The following is a 20,204-nucleotide window of genomic DNA, read 5'->3' on the forward strand; positions in this document are numbered from 1 at the left end:
ACGGTAAGAACTTGTAGATTTGTAATGCAGTCTTTGTTTGAAGACACCCCTCCTGTATACTTGCAGTTATGTTAGAGTAACATGGCATTAATATTTTCTCTCTCTATAATGAGTCCACAAAGTACCTTCAAGTTTTAATAATAAAACAACATCTCGGTAAATCTGATCAATTCTTGAGAAACGTTTCATTAATACGAATTTTTGTCTGCTGGAGAAAAAGTTGGTTTAGCTGTCAATCAAACGACAAATAGTAAAAACATTAGCAACAAGGCTAACGTTTTCGAACGAGAAAAACCCCAGATAAAAGCGAAGAAAGATCTTTCTTTTCCTTTTCCTATGGTGGTGGTGGGGGGGGGGGGCGAGGTGGCTCTTAAATATCGTTTTAATTTATTCATTTATGCATAGGATTTCCAGCAAACTGTATTCATAGCAAACGGACCATTGCTTGACTGCTAAATAGCTTTCTAAAACAATGGTCCCATTGATTTTTATTATATCAGTTCAACAATAGCTTACCATTGTTGTCATTAAATTCATTAACATAAATCATTTCCAACTGAAATAGAAGGGAAAAATGTACAATAAAACTTTAAGATAGTTATACAATAAAGCCGTTTCGTCTTTGAGGATATTTATTCCTAATATATTACAATTTATTGATAATGGAGATACGTGTTTAAAGTGGTATATAAAGTATAGTGTGCATGCAACCGTGTACAACATGACGATAAGTGTATAATTATATAGTATACCATGCATGGACTCAGGCAATGTGTAACATTTAGATTACACGATGCTATAGTCACTTTAAGTTGAATATCATAATGTAATCCGTATTGTGTGAAGTCTTTATCACAACATGGCATGCCAGGGAGGTCGGTTAGGTTATAAACTTGATCAAAATGTTTGGCTACATTCCAAACTTATGATATTCGGTTCAATGTCCTTATTTGAAATTTTCGAAGTTCGTTTATCAGGTTTTTCAAAGAGATTTTTCAAGAAAAACTATATCAGCTGATCTATTATTGTCGTATTTATTGATCGAAGTAGTTTGGTATGGTTGACAGTTCAAATAAAGTTTAAGACAGGGACGTAGCCGGGGGGGGGGGGGCAATGGGAGCGATCGCTCCCTCGCCCTCTCCCCTTTGAGTAACCCGAAAAATAAAATTTAACTAAAAGGGAAAATATATTTATGAAGCCCTCTTTTCAGGTTGAAGGAAGTTAAGCGACCCTTTTCAATCTTTTCCCTGAAAGTTCGTCTGCTACTTAATACAAACACCTACTCTTATTATTGTTTATTTCCTGCAACGTTTGAGGCATTTTTGGCAAAAATTGTCTTTGTACATCATGGCGCTCCTTTGAGTGTAATAATGCCCTTTTTAAAATTCTGCTCCCCCTGCCCCCTTTCAAATTTCTGGCTACGTCCCTGGTTTAAGACAGTTTAAACATTACTGAAATGATTTTTGTTTATTTCGCGAAATAATATTATATAAATATATAATCCAATCATATAGCTTAGTGATCTTGAGGTGTTAGTTATACTGTCAATACAAGTATACCAATATATGCACAGCTGCCAAAAAAGATCACGTGACCAAGGCCTTAATTAGATTTTGCTTTGTTAGAGTTATTTTCAGTCAAAATAATCTACCATATATAATTAATTTCTTGTAAACTAGTAAGCAATATTCTTCGAAAAATAATAGTTTTTATGGTTATCCTGGCTAGGCGACGGTACATGCGTGCGTGCAAAGTATACACAATGTAGGTTACACTAAACGGCCCATAGGCTAGCACTTTAACACATTCGACTTACTACCGTGCGGCGAGTTTGCCGAACGATCGTTCGCGAATTTCGTTGCTAGGGAAGATGGGGTTAATAAACAGTAGTTGCTATCACTGAAAATATAAAGAATGTCACTGAAAGACACGGTAAGTGCACCTAATGTATCACAGGCTATGGTATGGACGTGCTTGGTTGAATGCAATGAATTTCCGCTTTTGTTTGATCCGTATATCTTAGTGTTAGACGGTACTTAACACTGCCTAGCCTAGCAGTATACTTTAGTATAAGAAGCTATAGTCCTAACGTTAGGCTTAGTATTGTACTAGGAACGATTGGTGGCCAACATTTCGGTGCGATGAAAATGAGTAGCTTGTTGTAAATTAAGTTGAACTCGTAATCAGGAGTATCAATGTGTGTTTAATCTGTCAAGATTATATTGTGATGAGCAATGGATATGTGCATTGAAACAGAAATATGATATACAATGGCATAAGCCTAACTTAGTAACAGTGTAGGCTACATGTGTTTCGCTTTCCTGTCGCAAAACTGATACCAGTAACCATATTAATACTCACATCACGCATATATACATAATGAAAACTGCGGTTAATATCATAATAATGCGTAGACCAATTTGTACCATCAACTTATTGAAACTTTATAGCTTTAACTTTTATTATGTCATAGGGCTTTACACCTTGTGTAGGCAGTTTATAAGATTTAACTAAGTAGACGATTTGAAATCTTAAACAAGGAAACATCCCTACTATGATAAAAATAGTAGGTAGTAAATGAAAGAGTGTATATTTTTGATTTGTGTATTACCGGCGCTGGCCGGTGTATATCTGTTAATGTTACCCTATTTATTTATTTCGTGACAGATTATTTTCACTGTTGTCAAGTAATGCCTAGAATAATTTCATAACAAACGACGGATAAAACTCTTTTTTTTTATTGTTATATATAAACGTTACTGTTATTATATATAGGCCTAGTTCACGTTTGAAGAATAAATTTTAAACAATGTCACGCGCGTGATTGTTCAAGGCGTTCTTTAAACTGCGAGTTGGTATTTACTGTAATATAAAAAATGATCGAACTTCAATGAAGTTATAAATCAAAGCCAAACGAAGGTATAATAATTTTTTGCTTTTTAACAAACAATCTTAAAGAGCTATTAAAGCAATTATTTGGTGTGTCGTGTAGGCTATATTTGTACGGATTCATATAATTCAATGATAAATTTACAAGGCCTTATGGTCCTTCCAGTAAATCACAGATCGATATTTAACACCCCCCCCCCTCCACCTCTTTTCTGTAAGTGGGATTGTTATTGGGAGCAGTTAGAATGATGGGATGGGGGACAGTTTGTGTCGGACTTTTAGTACGTATAGTAGTAGTACTACTGCACCATGCCGTAACAAATATGTATGAATACCCGTTCGCATGAATAGGAATACGCGTTCCTAAGCTCGAGTACGAGCACTTAATTTTGAACCATTATTTAAGTTGTCGGTTTCTAAAGTGGCACGCGTACAGATGTGAGTATAAGTATTGATGGTGAGTACGAGTGTAAAGTGCAATGTTAGTTTGTTGTATCAGTTTCATTCGGACTCAATACAAGTCTTGTTTGTTTACAACAAAGTAAAAAAAAACATCCGTATAGGTTTGCCAGTACAAACGGCTGGACCAATAGCAATGTAATGTACGGAACAGGGTCTTTGATAGAAATAAACGTGGAACCAGCTATATATATATATATATATAATAACGTTATCACGTACGAATCACAAACTTTCAGCGAATCAATGGGCCGGTTTTAAAGTGCCTTAATTACTATAGGCGGTATTTTATCAAATTATAAAAAGTTTCTAGGGGAGGTTTATCGGTTTACAGAGACACAACAAGCTTGCCACAATTGCACTTCATTACCACAATAACAACAAGAACAAGAACAAAACTGTACATGTGCAATTTAGTTGAAGTTTTTTTTGTACTATATATGCTTGTTTGTCTGTTCGCTTACACATTTTTTAAAGTTGTTTTCTTTGATGAGGTATCCAGACGTTTGACCCATTGAAGTAAACTGTAGGTGTAGTTTTTTTGTGTTAAAGGGATACCCTGCACTAAAGATAGTCCACACTGTTGAAAACCCCATCTTATGAATTTTACCCATACTCAAAATATGATTGACTGCATGGCTTAGTTTAATGCTACTCTGATGAGCGATATGCTACCCTGACCGGGTCGTATGGCCAGCTGCATTGCCTGGATTCAATTTGCTGTTGCCAGATGCAAAATACCAAAATTCGCCATAAAAACTGCTATCAAAATGTTGTTTTGACCTAAAGAAGCAGAACGATTCTAGCAATTTTATTTAGCTTATAAACTTAAGCCAAGGGCAATGTCATTTAGAAAACGGCATATAAACGGCGTATTACCATGCAACGTTAGAGGGCGTCACCATTTATCATCAGTAACGTAACTAGCTTTGTCCATGGAGTGGGGGGGGGGGTGGGGGACGGCTTAGTGAAAAGGGGAATCAACCCAATCAACAGTGCTTGCATTTTCTTACAAGATCTCTAACATCAAAATTAATGCAATGTTTTTAGTCACTTATCAACTTTCGTTTTTGTAAATCTTACACAATTGCGCGCAATTGTTCTACACGAGAGTAATGATTTTAAATTATTATAAGGGCTGCAATGTGATATAAAATGGAGCCTGGCTTGCTATGGTACCAGATTACGTTGAATTTACGACCATGCTATGTCAATACATACTACCATGCTCAGTATGTGCAGGGAGCAGTCCAGGTATACCAGTTCACTGCCATGGTATACAAGATTTTAGCTTTTAACACATTGTGTGATCACTTAAAAATATGTGCCAGTATACGAACTGTACATCCCTTTTAAATCAAGTAGTAAGACACAACAACACTTGTTACCATAACCGTCATAGCGATATATCGATTGTAAGGCCTGTTACAACCGTTTTTAACTTGATGTGTTTTATTTTGGCGCCCAGACCGAATTTCTATCGCGTTGTTTACACCAAGAGTGACTTGATTACTTTCTGTGAACTTCACCTCTGGTAAAGTCGGTAACTCGGGACAAATTAATGTCTTCCTCGGACAGGGACAGTTCATCAGTTCAAGACCATTTCGTAGTACGCATGCGTCCATTTCTGTTTCGTAACGCACTGGTGATAAGGGCGGTATTTCACAATATGGCGACTCCGTCGTTTGATTCTCTGTCAACTCTGTTATGATTTCTGAAGTCGTCATTGGTTCGGTTACCGCGATATCGGTGATAACTACGGTTTGCATGGGAGTGGTCGAGCTTATTTCATCATCAACCTCTCTCGAGTCTTCACGTTCTGATTCATCCGATCTCCCATCCTCGTCTCCATTTTCTCCTCCTCCTCCTCCTCCTCCTCCTCCTCCTCCTCCTCCTCCTCCTCCTCCTCCTCCTCCTCCTCCTCCTCCTCCTCCTCCTCCTCCTCCTCCTCCTTCTTCCTCTCCACCATCCTCAGGCTGTTGATCGCTTCCTGTTTGGTCCGTTTCCTCCCCATTCTCACTGATACCGCCTGTCCCTTCTTCTTCCTCGCTGGTAGTAGGCGGTTGTGCAGCAGTCGGCAATACAGACTGACTAGTACTTCCCGCCGACGACTGTGCACTGCCCTGCGCTGAGTCCCCCGAGTTCCGTTCGGATCGGCGGTTATGCGGATTTTTATTGCGTCCTGAAATGGTTGAAAGAGAACTTGACATTACTATAGTTACTCTGAATATCATGGTCTGCTTTACTGAAATGACGATAATTTTATCAGTACTGTATCTATGTATATCTTTATGGAGCCACATGTATTAATACAAAAGTATGTATTTCTTTGTTTCTGCTTAAGGCACAGATGGGCAAAGAATATTCTGATCTTTGATTTTCCAAGTAATGCAATGTCCATTCTTGTCATGGGAGTTGGTATATCAATAAGTATCGCGGCCTGTATATTGGGTACAAAATTTCAATGTGACGCACAAAATTGTGCATGACGTTATAGGTCTTTGGGACTGGATTGATGACATAGTGGAGCGCAGAGAACGTGCGTGTGTACAGATAGTCTTCACTAACTCCCTATACTTCTCCCTGCTTTTAACATGAATCATTCCGACAGGGGATGCAGGCAAGTGTTAGACAACATCCTCAATTTCCTTCGTTCTGCCTGTTAAGTGCGCATGTGCAACTATACCACTTTTTATTCAACCTGCAGCGATCCGAAAAGTTTACACCCAAGACTCAGGATATTGCACAAGGTCTGATCCGAGAAACGCCCCCCCCCCCCCCGGCCCGGGCACCCACCTCTAAAAACGGATGTTCAGTATGAAAGAAAGCTAGCTTGGACTATGAACTTAAAATATAACTGCAAACACAAAAGACTATAGATATATTTGCCGGCGTTTATAAAGAATCCAGCGAGCCACCGCAAAGTCGTTCGCGATCTACACTCTTGGGTTGTAGTTTGAGAACCGTCGCAGAACCAGGGTCATATCGCTCTTGGCGCTCTTTGCATAGGAACATACGGGAAAAAGGTTGGGACCGTGGCGCATTGACCTACTGGCATACGGGCTCGGAACTGATGCACCGCAACCATATATTATATCAGTCAAACCATACTACGACACACTCATTTCGTAAGTACGGCTTGGCTTGAGTTAAAAAAAAAGGTGCAAATTCTATGTTTCAGATTTAATGTTCAGATTATGTTCAGATTTATGTTCAGATTTAAAGCACCATGAGTGTATACTTCCTACAATCTTATCATGTGCGTAATACAGTCTCATCACGTTTTTACATAGTAGAAATTGCTTAATTCGCCGTGATTGTCCATTACATAGTGAGGTAAATTTTGTGGAAATCGTTTTGTTCCCACTGCAATTGACAAGGTTCACTAAGTCGACTGGAATTCTATCAATGTTTTGTGGGAGAATGAAAAAGAACAGTGTACATTGCTTTAGGCTCATAGATACTTTAGTCTGTTTTACCTCCATGGACAGTTATACACAGAAGGATACTTCTAATGAACAACGGAGAACAATATGCATGTGAGTTACACTGCAGTTCGGGTTAATTCGTCTTCCTTGTTAATTGTGAGGTATAACTACATCGCTTCACGGCGTTTTGGCTTAATAAGATCAAATGTATATAGTATCTATTCCCTTTCTCCTTTTGGGGTTGAGAGCGGATCAGTCGTTTGGTAGTTTGGTTTTTTAGTGCCCAGATTTCTTTCCTGGGTGACTTTTCTTATAAGTATCTATTCCCTTTCCAACGGTAATTGTGAGACACACTAGACTCGATCACACGTCGTCGTGATCGATCGTGACAGCATACAGTCGCTGTCTCGATGTAAAGGGACTGAGTGTTGATCAAATTGTTTGGATTTTGTGCCAAGGCTCTATCTTAGGTTAAAATGTCGTTATCTGATGCGATAAACTAAGCATAATGAATTCTTTGCTGCTACGTCTTCTATTGATAATGAAAATCTCAAAACGCTTCCAAAAAGAAATCAAAAGTACATTATGAAATGTTTCCCCGAAAGGTAAATTATTAATGAGGGCGGTATTGAAGAACGTATCATGCACAGACTCCAGATGCCTGACCTGATTAATTCATCGTGGTTTCGGCTTTGAGTGCAACGTTTCTGTATGTTGCCGAGTTGGACGAATCCAACCGTAATAGTAATTACCGACTTTGCGATCCGCGTTATAGTCATTGCCGTTTCGGGGAAACCAAAAGCAAGAGAAAAGAAAAGATCCGTGAAAACGAAAACTTCAAGTGGAACAAAATGCACAATGTACCGAGCAGAGTAAGAGTAGGTAAGTTTGCATTAACTGTTTTTAATCTATTGTACATGGCCTGATTACGAGTACTCAAGTACAAATCCACGAGGGTGTATGCAAGTACAGGTAATTATGCTACAATGTGAGTACCAGTACGGACTCACTACAAGTCTGTTGATCAATATATATATATATATATATATATATATATATATATATACCGCGTACAGAGCGGGAGGCCCGGGTTCGAATCCCGGTGGAGGCTGGAAGTTTTTCACTGTTCTTGATTTTCCAACTCATTACGATTTTCAATTATATATATATATATATATATATATATATATATATATATATATATATATATATATATATATATATATATATATATATATATATATATATATATATATATATATATATATTGTTGAGACTAGTCTCAACATATATTTCGCACTTAAAAAGCACTTATTAACTAATCTAAAGGACACTTTTAATTACGATAAACAGCAAAAGAGCATTTTTAATTACAATAATGAAAAAGGGCACTTGAGGCAGTTGTAATCTTTGTAAAGTGGTACTGTTGAGGTCTTGAGGTAATAAGGCAGGTGACCAACCACCTTTTGTAACCTTTACTAATGGAAAGGGTGTGGTAGCTGATATAATGCTATAATCAAACTGATACCATATTTTTAACTTTTGAAATATTTGTTGAAGAATTTCGAATGTTTAGATTCTACCGCATACATATGCTATATATTAATGTACTGTACATTTTGAATTTTGTACTGTTCTACCTGCCAGTATGGATTGGGGGGGGGGGGGGTGGTGGAGTCTTATCCCCTTTATTTTATTCTAGGAGACAGAATCCTCCCTCCCAGAAGTTCGTGCAACTGTAATAGAGTGCATATTCCATAGCCTGGACTTGGAGCCGGTTCTGCTGGACTCGACTACAGCCCTGGGTTTCCTTAATCAAACAAGAGGAGGAGGGGTGAGAGGGGGGGGGGGGGGAGAACGACGCGACTATATACAACGAGCGGCATGTATAGTTGATTTATGGGCTCTGAACCCACACGGTTATGACTGCCCATATATGATATATGAAATAAGTTTTTTGCATACCTTTCGGTGGTGACTGCTTTTCCGGGGTTGACTTTGTCGTGCCCTTCTTTGAAGTTGGAGGGGGTTGACGAGGGGTTCTCGCTACAGCACCCGAACCAGAAGATGATCGCGAATTACCTATATAAGAAAGAAACATAAAATCCAACAATAAAATCATAATAATAATAATAATAAAAAGTTGGGGGAGGGGGGGGCCGTCTCAGAGGAATGCAGGATGGTAAAGCCGGTTGACAATATGTGTAAACATGTATGTTTTGGCTTAAAATTTTAAATTACGAATAGGTTTTCAATATGTACAATTATTAGAACACCACAGTTTGAAATCGAAAGTTCACTCATTTGATTCTCCTACTGGCCATCATTTAGTTCGTGGTTTGCATCAATGATAAGAAGTTTGTAAAGAGGTGGGAAGTTAGTTCTGTATAGGGTGAGTACAAGATATTGTGAGTGTCAGCACCGGGAGTTGTAAGATCTCCCTGTGCACCACTATATGAGTGAGTATAAGCTGAAAATTTTCCCACTACGTGGACGGTTTCACTCGGAGGCGTAGCGACCAGAGGTAGCCCATAAATATACGGTTCATTCGGAACCGGAGCCCATAATTATCCATACAGGGGTGGACTGCTAGGGTTGGTTCCGAAGGTTTGAGCTAACTGATAACAACTTCCAGTTATGTATATATATGTTTATACATGTTACTGAAGGAGGAACAACATGGCTTTATATGCCTGTATGTCTGTCTGCTTGATGCTTAATTCATTACCTATAGTCTGTGATGGTGCCTTTTCTCTAATGTTACGTATCAATATGCTTCAAGTGCAGCTAAGAGGAAGTAAGGGGAAAAGTGCTCCAGCTAAAACTATTGAACCGGGGCACCTGAAACCCTATAGCTACACCACTGGTTTCACTGGAAACTGATTTTGGGGAATGCGAATGGCTATCGAACAACTGACCTCGTGATGAAAGAGACTGAATTAAGTATACAAAGTAAAGATCTTTCCAACGTATTTGAGCTGCTTCTGTTATCTATAGCAAAACTGAATCACGATTACGGGGAGGGGAGGGGGGGGGGGGATTGGCGGATCATATAAAATATATGTAATTATGATCTTTGAGTATTATCTTCAATCCTCCCAAACCAAATCAAACTGTAACACTCACTTGGTTGTTTTGGTGTCTTAGATGCACGTGGTTTCTTCTTTTTATTTTGTTTATTCCCTCTTTTCTTTTTTGGTTTTTCGTTTACCGGCCGTGGTTGAGGATCAGTTCTTCTAGCGCCTCCTGATACGCAAAAGTTGACGAGAAAGGCTTGATATAAATTGGCACATACATACAAATGTATTATACAGCTTAACGCCGCGATGATGCATATCCCTCATATTCAACACTAAGGTATGGGAACTATACGTGAACTTTGAAGTATTCAGTTTCAGTTGATTTCTCCGCAAAACCTCAGTGAGGTGTCTGAGACATTTACACACGGTACATGGTATTATGGTTGCCGGTCAAAAGTTCCAAAAGAAGGAAAACAAATCGTTTCATTTTTTTTTTTTTTGGTTTCATTGTTAACACATATACCACTATATAATTTACTATCGACATATTATAACAGGATTGTATATACAATAAGTATGTCAGACGAAAACAAATAAATGAAATCACTGTACAGGAAATGACGCGGAATGAAACTTTCGTAGAAGAAAGAACAAAGACAAAATAAAAAAAATTATATAACATAGAAAATATGGCGGAGACAGGTTTCAATAGAAAATATCCAAACCTCTGTCAGGAAACTACTTATTCACTATACCATCCCGTCCGAACTCATCCTAAAACTGGAAATTTGATCATTGATTCGATAATGTGAGATTGTTATCAAAATGAATATTCATTCATGGCGTTCCACGAAGATGAACGTACCTCCTCGCCTGTTGTCATTGCTTGGATTTCCCATTTGACGGCCTATTCCGCGGTTAGGATATTTCCTCTTTGTGGCGATATAACACTGTTCTGACTCCGAAGAACAAGAACTAGAACTTGAATCTGTTTGAACAAATTTGAAAGAAGTATATTGCTAGCGACATGTCAGAGCTGTGGTACCTCATATACCAGGCACGTAGACATAGTTTGATATGATGTTGGTTGATGTCCGTCCGAGGGGGGGGGGGGGTCTTAGAGGAGGAAAGCCCCTCTCCTTTCAGCTTTTTGTTTGTTTGTTTAGACCAAAGTTTGAACTTCAAATGGTATTATTGGTCCATCATTTAACTACAATTTTGTGTAGCACGAGTTTCCAATTTTCAGCGTGTGTTATAATTGAACGTTAGCCATTTGGAAGAATGTCTAAAAGTTGTTTTGTTTGTTTGGGAAGGGAAACGTATAGGCTACACCCATCCTCACCTCGTGGCGACGGTCGTTCTACAGAGACTGCTCGTGTGTGCTGCTTTTGTATACTGCTGTTATGCATATTATAAATTAAAATCAACAATTTAGTTCATTGAACATAAGAAAAAAATGAAAGAAATTTCTGGGTGACGAAATTTTAAAATAAAAAAGGTTAATTAATTACAAGCTGTGATGTGAACTATCATCAATTGACAACATATTTTCCAAGAAGTGTTAATTATATCACGGTGTAACATTATTTTGATTACATATAGCCTATACAGAACATATGTCCGGTTAATATACATCGGAATGTGTATCTAAATTGAAGGATGTGAAAAGACTATTAACACAATCTACATGTAAGTTACGTGATTATCTCATGCATGCTTGACCCCAGCATATATAATAACAACATTCAAGTGTTTGCTTTTACTGTGGGTTAACCTATACCGTCAGGAACTTGTTGGAGATGAATGCACCGTAGGTGTTTCAGTGAACAAATTGATGTTTGTGGATGAATTGACTGTAAAACAATACATATACTGATACATACTGTAATATATATAAGTATATTTAAAATATCGGTTTCAGAAGAATTGTTGTTGTTGTTGGACAACGCTACAAGGTATCAGAATTGATATCTTTTTACCGCAAAATATTCATTGACGAGCCTTTTTTGGTTTGCTAAATTAAGATTACCAGTGAATACAGTGAACGGCAAACAGTTAAAAACTAAGTACTTACCAGCATGACTAACAACAATCCATACGCCAGCTAATAAGATGAATGTTGAAACCACCAGAAAGATTGTATTCGCCATTTTCTATGGAATGTTAAATAAATATGATAGTGGGGATATTTAATGGACACATTGCGTGTAAATGTGTTACACTTTATATGTGAACAGATACCTATACGTGCAGGGTCTAGATAATTATTTTTCCGTTGACAAGCGTGAAGTTAATATTGAAGAGGACATCACACGGAAGTAGCTTGTTAACAGTATCCACAGATATACAAGGAAATAGAGGTAGTATTACGAAACAATTAGGATGATGAAATGGTCGCCATCTTGGTACTGTCAGTTTGGGTGAAACATGAAGTGTCTTAATTCAGATATAGAGTCAGTATTGGTTGAGGGTTGTTTCCACTTACATATAACATTAAACTCTTAACCTATATACTGTAACATAGGTGTTTGAACGAGGGAGGTAGAGGGAAAGCTCTCCAACCTCTCCCCTCCCCCACCCATATTTAAAAAAAATGAAGCAATAAGTCGAACCGTCGAGGTATAAAGTCAAAATGTCCAAAAGATGATCAATTGTTTGCAATGAGCTTTGTCGAAAATTTCGAGAAAACAAAAAGTAAAATATTTTGCAATTTTGAAATATAGTCAACATCAGTAAAAAAAAAATAGACTTTTTCCATTGTGGCTATCAAGCTAACCGTAGTATCTACAAAACTAAAATTCTTATCAGAAGAAATGAAAAATTCCAACCCCTCACTTCTTTTTGCCCTTCTACCTTTTGATATAGCTTCATAGCTACTTCAATAACTAACTGGAGTAGCTGCACGGTTGTAACCTTTAAATTTTAAACTATTGATTAGGTGATTTACATAACACTTACCATGTAAATCTCGAGCAAGAAATCATGGCTTGATTCCAAAGTGGTATTACTCGGTGACTCGGACTCAAGTCACACCGTTTTGTGACTTGGGACTTGACTTGGACTTGAATAAATTGACTCGAGACGATCCCACATGAACTAGAGACTTGACTTGAGATTTGCCCTCAGGACTCGAGACTCGACTTGAGACATTATACCCAAGGGATGTGAGAATGACAGCGCTGCTGTCAAGATTTATAAATAAAAAAAAGAGGGGGTGGGGGGGAGAGTCAGCTTTACTTTATTTTCTACCTCTTAATGGTCCAAAGAGAAGGAAGGAATACATTAACTCTAGTTTTGTGTTTAATACTTTCTCAATAATCCACACGATTTAACCATTGAGAAAACAAAATGAAACGTCTTCGATAGATATTCTTTGACTTAAAAGATACCTTTATCCTTGTTAAACATATACTTCTGCTTTAAAATTCACTCTTGATTCCGCTGACTAACAGATGAAGTTAGCTCGAAATTATTAACACATCTATATGACATCACATAGTGTGTATGGTTATGCCGTGCAACATACCTAACGTTAATCTACTCATCTGTTATAATTCTATATAGTGCTCAGTATAGATCTTGACTCATTGTATACACTATATAGACAGTTATGTACAATTTTAATATATAGTTGACACAAAGGAAGCTGCACCCATTGTGTTGGTGGCTATTGCCAAGTTAGTCTTAACTGTATAATGTGCGTTTCCTTATATTTCCATCTCAAGAGGTGAAACTTGAACGTGTGTCTGATTCGGTAATGTGGATGTAACATATTGCTGCTTACAACCAAATTTAAATCATTTTTTTAAAGTAGATGTATACCTAATGGCGTCAAGAAACCACATTTATTTAGATCAAATTTCATATCCATGATCAGCAGGGGGTCAAGTTTTCGAAGACGTTCTAAACACTATTAAGGTAGGCTGCCTTAAAAGCATTGAAGAATCGCCCCAAAGCGTGCCGCGCTCTGAAAAAGTTAACTTTCCGTTGCTTGCAAGTGAAGTTTTCTTCTTGTCGCTACAAAATGCAGACAGTAATGACACGAGATACCTTGAATTATCTTTTATCTAGACCCTGAGATGTCCATTGCTGCTATGTACACTGTACTGTGGGTATTGACCGTAGCTGTATGTATTGACTGTACACTAGCTAGTGTCTAATTACCGACGGTAGCAAGCTATGTGTGTTTTTTCTGGGATGGTGTTGTCTAACACTTCTGTTACACCTCATTCGAAACTATAGCTCAGATTACCGGCATGAGATGTTTTTTTTTTTTTGTGCGCGCGTCTTCAATTAAATTGAAGCTTGAACTTGTCTCACATTTGGTATGTCGACGTACCACATTGAGAACAAGAAGCGACTAGAATTTTGTAGCTTATATATATAGGCTTACTGCTGTACTGGCTAGCACTGTATACACAGACTCCGACAACTTGAGAAAGTCTTCCTCCTGAAGGGGCTCGGCTATGGTACCGTAGTACAACTAACAACACCGCAATCATTACCAATGGACAGTGTATATACAGTGGGGTTTTTGTTGGGGGTGGAGGGGGCGGTGGAGGGGGGGGGGGTTGGCCCAATTCGGTTGCTACATATAAAAAATTGACAACTCTGATATATTCCGGATTATTACCTAAAACATTCTTAGAATTTTCCCTTTTCCTTCTCTCAATGATTTTGCATGCGTGCTTTTTTTTCTCATTTTGCCATGAGTGAAATGCAAAGAGAATGTCTATACACAAAAACATTTTAAATGCACTACTTTATTTTATTTGTTTATTTGGTTACAGAAGATATATAAGCAGAAGTCATAGGTTGAATTTTTTTTCATTTTGTAAATTATTTTCCGATAGGCTTAGTAAAAAATTAGCATAAATCGCTACGTAGACAAACAGACACAGTTTGTCTTGTCATTCTTTTTTATACTAGTCATAAATGAGTATTTGATTTAATGTGACTCAAAAAGGCATATCATTTGATTTCACGCTCCTTGACGTCACTAAATATTGTTTTTTAGAGAGGGAATGATTTCAATGTTATATATAAATATCTGCCATAATTGTGTATGTACAGAAGTACCGTTTTTAGGAACATAAAGGTTTTTCCCCAGTTCATTTACAGCTTCTACATGAAATTTTTATTGTAAACTACTACTACGACATTGATCTTCCACACTTCTTCGTCAGAGGCGCTTCCCATCCAACCATCTTCTCCTATTGCAGGTGCCCGATTGTTACAATCAGTTATTTGTCTGTTGGAAACATATCTCAATATACATTGTGCATAATCATTCGGGTTTCGATTGACTGCAAAGAAAAAGAGAAAAAGAATAAAAGTAATTGCAACTTGTGTATTAACATTACTCATTAAATCTCGTCTACTTCATCCCTGGAGGTAGATGAGGGAGGAGGACTGGTTAACCGGTACTGATTGTACTCTCACCCCCCTACCCCCACCCCAACCAACCTCCTTGTACCTCTGCCACTTGCCCTTTGATCTGTTACTATATAGGATAATTGCAATATTCACCCATGAGCCCATGACTACAGGTATCTTTGATATATGTGTTTTATCTCATCATCAAACCACTTTTCCCTTCTTTGAGACATTTACTAATGAATCGGAACGACATTGATGTTTATAATTTTTCCAGGGAAAAACAAAACAAACTTGATGTCAGAATGATTAGACCAAATATTGTTCACGTAGTGTGTTCCACATGTCGTTGATGTGTTCGCTTTAAAATGTGCTTGTGTGATGTTACTGTCAGCAGAAATGTTTCATCCCATAGCAGGTAATTTGCTATACGTCCATAAATTGTTGCAAACTTTACTTGAGAGCGTGGTGGCCAATTGGCTAAGGCGTCGGACTCGTGATCCAAGGATTGCTGGTTCGATTCCTGCCTAGTTCATTACGTTGTGTCCTTGGGCAAGATGCTTTATCTCACTTGCCTCTCTCCACCCAGGGGTTAAATGGGTACCTGTGAGGTAACTTGTCATTGGGCGCAGTATATAACTGCTGCCGACTGGAGGGATTGTCTCTGGGATAGGTTATCATTGACCAGGGGTAATATAACGTCTGTAAAGCGCTTTGAGACCTATCGCTGGTATAAAGCGCTATATAAATCGAACATTATTATTTACTTACTTGGACAGATCTTATCGACAGTAATCTCCTTCTATTGAGTTTCCCACACAATCGTCTCCTCCATGTTTCGGTGCCGGGTTGGTACAAGTCCTGCTTCGTATTCGAAGAACAATTCCCTCTGTCAAAATACATTCTCCCCAATCACCCCAGGCACTCCAGCCTCCATCAACTACCGATGATAAAAAGTGAAGATGGTATAACTATATTACTCTTTTATTCTCCCTGGAGAAGGTGGAGGAGAGAGGTGGAGAGATGTGGAGCCATATTGTCCGATTGTATATGGGCAACTGCACTGATCCCACCACCACCCAGTTAGTTGCCTTTTGGGCCTGACACTGTCCTTACAATATTCAGAACAATCATTGCAGAATCTATGATACAGAATCCCTGCAGAAACAGATATCTTTGATATCGATGTTTAAGATATGATACCTGATATCTAATGCCGGAGAAATTATAGATATCTGTGATACTTGATTTATGACACATGAAATTTTTTTATAGATATCTCGGTTACTTGATATATGACACCTGGGACATTATATATATATATATATATATATATATATATATATGAAACTTGATATATGACACCTCAGAAATTATATAGATATCTGTGAGACTTGATTTATGACACCTGAGAAATGAAAGATATATGTGATACTTGATATATGAAGCCTGAGACAAAGATATCTCACATAATTGAAATAATACATGAAACAGATATATGTGGAACTCGATATATGTGACATTGCATATATCTATAACACTTGATATATTATACCTGAGACATGGATATCTATGATACCTGATGTACGATACCTAAAACAAAGATATCTCTGATAATTGAAATGTTACATGAAACATAGATATATCTATAATACTTGATATGTGATACCTGAGACATGAATATATATGATACCTGATATATGATACCTGAAACAAAGATATCTCAGATAATTGAAATCATACCTGAAACATTGATATATGGGACATTGTAGATATCTATAATATTTGATATATGATAGCTGAGGCAGATATCTATGATATATGATACCTGATACATGATGTACGATAACTGAGACAATATATGTATATGTGCTATAGGTACATATTATATCCATAAGGACGAATATAATATTGCACCTACAGGCTATATCATGAATATTTTTAGACAAGATGTTGGCAACTGTCATGTGCATTTTATATGGAGAATAAACCTGTTACTCGTTTTGAGGCGATGGAGGGAGGAGGGGCACGAAGAGAAGCAATGATCGAGCCAGGTTGTCCAATTGAGCACCCCCATTGGGTATGCCCACCCCGCCCATGCCCGCCACCACTCCATACCCACGAAATGGCCTTTAGATCTGCCACTGTCCTTACAACAAATATTTATTTCTGCCATTCTGCAACATTTTTATGCTCCGTGAAAAATCAAATTAAATTTAATTGTCTGATTTAGCCTGTCTCCCATATGGGAACAATTATTAGGGACACCATCTTCAAGAAGAGCCTACATGTGACAAATTTCCGCAATTGTAGCCGATGTTATTATTAAGATCAATTATAGTTATGATTTCTTTCGAAATTCCTTCTAAAGCTCATGGCTTACGTGGACATGGATTTTCCTCACAGTACTCCGGCTCAGATACGTTTCCCACACAACACATTCTCCCTGCGTCTCTGCAGGGTTGGTTCAAGTCCTATTTTGTCTTGGAACACCACCTCCACATGTCACAGAACATTGTCCCCAGTCACCCCAACCACCATCGACTACAATAAAATCATTTTGGACGATATAGCAACTCTTTAACACTTATTATACTGTATGACAAGATACTTATGGATAAACCGAGGAGCGAATGTTAGGGTCAGTTGGATACCCGCTCCCCATTTTCCACCCCTCAACCCCCTCCAGCGCATAAAAAGTGGATAGTAGTTATTGTTTAAACCTTGAGAGTATAGACCTAGTTATAGATCTAATTTGTAGCCAACATATGCTTCAGAGTATGCCATTTTATTTTTAGGATTTTCTTTTCTTCTTTCCACCCCATAATACTATCACCAGTATAAACATGCTTTATTGCATTTGAGGTTTTGTTAATCTTTCATTTATTACTTTTTCAGCTTCTGAAAACAATGTTGTAAAATGTTCTTACTTGGACATGAATCTTCTTCACAAGTCCTTTCTTCAAATTCGTTTCCCTCACAATAATCTCCTCCACGTTCCGGTGCCGGGTTGGTACAATTCCTCGTTCGTGTTTGATTACCACCTCCACATGTCACTGAACATTGTCCCCAATTACTCCAGTCACTCCAACCTCCATGGACTACAATAAAATCATTGTGGACGCTGTAACAACTCTTTAATGCTTATTAAACTCTATGACAAGATACTAATGGATACCGTATACCCAGGCGCAAATGAAGGGGTCGGTTTGAAACCCCTTCAACTCGTTTTTTTCCACCCCTCCAACCCGTTTCTTCAACCCACTCCACCTCACAAATATGTTTAAAGTAGTTACTGGTACAACCTTGCGAATAGACCTAACTATATACCTAGTGTGAAGCCTAAATATGCTTCAGAATGTGCCATTTTATTTCTAGGATGTTTTCTATGGTGGGAGGGGGGACCTCACCCTCCCCTTCATGGGAGTCGGCTTGAACAACCTCAAAACCACAGCCCCTTCTTTTTTAATCCTCGATCCACCCCCTAATAATATCACCAGTACATGCGTTATGCCATATGAGGTTTTGTTAATCTTCAATTTATTACTTGTTGAGCTTCTGAAAAAACACAATGTTGTAAAATTGTCTTACTTGGACATGAATCTTTTTCACAAGTCCTTTCTTCAAATGCGTTTCCCACACAATACTCTCCTCCATGTTCCGGTGCCGGGTTGGTACAGTACCTCGTTCGTGTTTGATTTCCACCTCCACCTCCACATGTCACAGAACATTGTCCCCAATTACTCCAGTCAGTCCAACCTCCATTCACCGCTGGTTTGTCTATACAATAATGAGGTAAAGAAGTCCGGATTTTAACACGCATTTTCTATCTATTCTAAAATTATTTAGTTATACCAATATCTTTTCTATCACTGCATAAGCAAATATGCTAGTATGTAAAAAAAAAAAACGGTAATCCAGGCTACACTTTAAAATAAAGGTTAAACTGATATATACTTTAGCTCCCAGACACTTTTCATTTTATATGATTATTTAGTACATGTGCAAATAACATGTGAAAATAATAATACTATATCTATATATCTATATCTATCTATATATATATATATATACATATATATATATCTATATATATATATTTATATATATATATATATATATATATTTATATACATATATAAATGAAAATCGTAATGAGTTGGAAAATCAAGAGCAGTGAATATATATATATATATATATATATATATATATATATATATATATATATATATATATATATATATATATATAAATTTCTTACTTTTACATTCCGTCTTATCCTTCACCGTGACGTAACGAGTCCCACCTGCCACAATTGCTTTGCAACCTACTGCACACTGGTCGCATTTATGAGAAAAGAATCGGGTATTAATGTTGTTTCTGGCACAGAGTTTCGATTGTGTTTCGTTCGCACATTCTTCCCTATTGCAGATGATTTTACCATAAAGGTTCGTGACCATGGTGCTTGCAGGAACTGTAGATATAAAGAAAGTTCATGTATTATTGCGATAAAGAATAAACTTAAAGATTAGAAAACAATATGTAATTTATGTTCATCATCCCGTATCACACATTTCTTTGTAAATATGTAAGTGAGGGTGGGTGGTCCTTATTCAGCATCGAAAAGGGTCACTTGTATCTTTTCGAAACGAGGACTTACCATGTTCTTTATAATTAGTGGGGTGGCGCATGCCCCCTGTGGTAACCTCCACCTGTATTTCCTCCATTCCTGCTGTGATTTTTCATTTTTCATCACCATATACAGCAATAGATGAATGGTGTAGCCCCCACCCCCCCCCCAACCCCATTCTTCCATTTTCCGATTTCTGTCTCCTTCATCAAATATGAAAAGATATGATGATAACATATCGAAGTATATATAATATTTGAATTGTGTACATTGAAACTTCAGGTTTCCTATAAGTTTTATATCACAAACAAAACTTCAATAATGACAAGCAAAGTAGCAAACAGTTAATATTTCATAACAAACATTTGTTCCTGATAATGCAATAACTTCCTTTGGAAAACA

At 37.5% G+C, this 20,204-nt stretch overlaps 4 protein-coding genes across 4 annotated transcripts in view; 2 read left to right on the forward strand and 2 right to left on the reverse strand.

Moving 5' to 3' along the window:
* Positions 1 to 2,801, forward strand: part of LOC139962042 (agrin-like) — a 21,574-nt gene extending 18,773 nt beyond the window's left edge. The window contains exon 7 of the mRNA XM_071961879.1: positions 1 to 2,801. This exon is cut by the window's left edge and continues 896 nt beyond it. The gene's annotated coding sequence lies outside the window, so the exon portion shown is untranslated.
* LOC139962046 (sialate:O-sulfotransferase 1-like) overlaps positions 1,812 to 20,204 on the forward strand; it is a 53,902-nt gene continuing 35,509 nt past the window's right edge. The window contains exon 1 of the mRNA XM_071961887.1: positions 1,812 to 1,932. The gene's annotated coding sequence lies outside the window, so the exon portion shown is untranslated. The remainder of the gene's footprint in view (positions 1,933 to 20,204) is intronic.
* On the reverse strand, positions 4,701 to 12,268 carry LOC139961333 (uncharacterized). Its single transcript, XM_071960469.1, has 5 exons — positions 11,871 to 12,268; positions 10,662 to 10,784; positions 9,903 to 10,022; positions 8,742 to 8,858; positions 4,701 to 5,530 (listed from the first exon to the last, which is right to left on the reverse strand). Exons 1-5 carry the CDS (start codon positions 11,944 to 11,946, stop codon positions 4,701 to 4,703), a joined length of 1,266 nt encoding a protein of 421 aa, XP_071816570.1. The 5' UTR covers positions 11,947 to 12,268.
* Positions 14,567 to 20,204, reverse strand: part of LOC139961334 (SCO-spondin-like) — a 31,407-nt gene continuing 25,769 nt past the window's right edge. Inside the window, exons 14-18 of the mRNA XM_071960470.1 lie at positions 19,434 to 19,646; positions 18,764 to 18,952; positions 18,103 to 18,273; positions 15,944 to 16,112; positions 14,567 to 15,102 (exon numbers count right to left, since the gene is read on the reverse strand). Of these exons, the coding sequence (XP_071816571.1) occupies positions 15,955 to 16,112; positions 18,103 to 18,273; positions 18,764 to 18,952; positions 19,434 to 19,646 (731 nt within the window). The 3' untranslated portion in view covers positions 14,567 to 15,102; positions 15,944 to 15,954. The remainder of the gene's footprint in view (positions 15,103 to 15,943; positions 16,113 to 18,102; positions 18,274 to 18,763; positions 18,953 to 19,433; positions 19,647 to 20,204) is intronic.

The sequence above is a fragment of the Apostichopus japonicus genome, chromosome 20 (assembly GCF_037975245.1).
Source record: "Apostichopus japonicus isolate 1M-3 chromosome 20, ASM3797524v1, whole genome shotgun sequence".
NCBI classification, from domain to species: domain Eukaryota; kingdom Metazoa; phylum Echinodermata; class Holothuroidea; order Aspidochirotida; family Stichopodidae; genus Apostichopus; species Apostichopus japonicus.

What these genes read in the sequence shown, in the direction of transcription:
- LOC139961333 (XM_071960469.1), bottom strand. Translation starts at nt 11,946, where the DNA reads ATGGCGAATACAATCTTTCTGGTGGTTTCAACATTCATCTTATTAGCT. An exon ending in GATTGTTGTTAGTCATGCTG is followed by an intron (nt 10,785 to 11,870) that starts GTAAGTACTTAG and finishes TTGTTCAAACAG; the next exon opens with ATTCAAGTTCTAGTTCTTGT. An exon ending in CAATGACAACAGGCGAGGAG is followed by an intron (nt 10,023 to 10,661) that starts GTACGTTCATCT and finishes TTTGCGTATCAG; the next exon opens with GAGGCGCTAGAAGAACTGAT.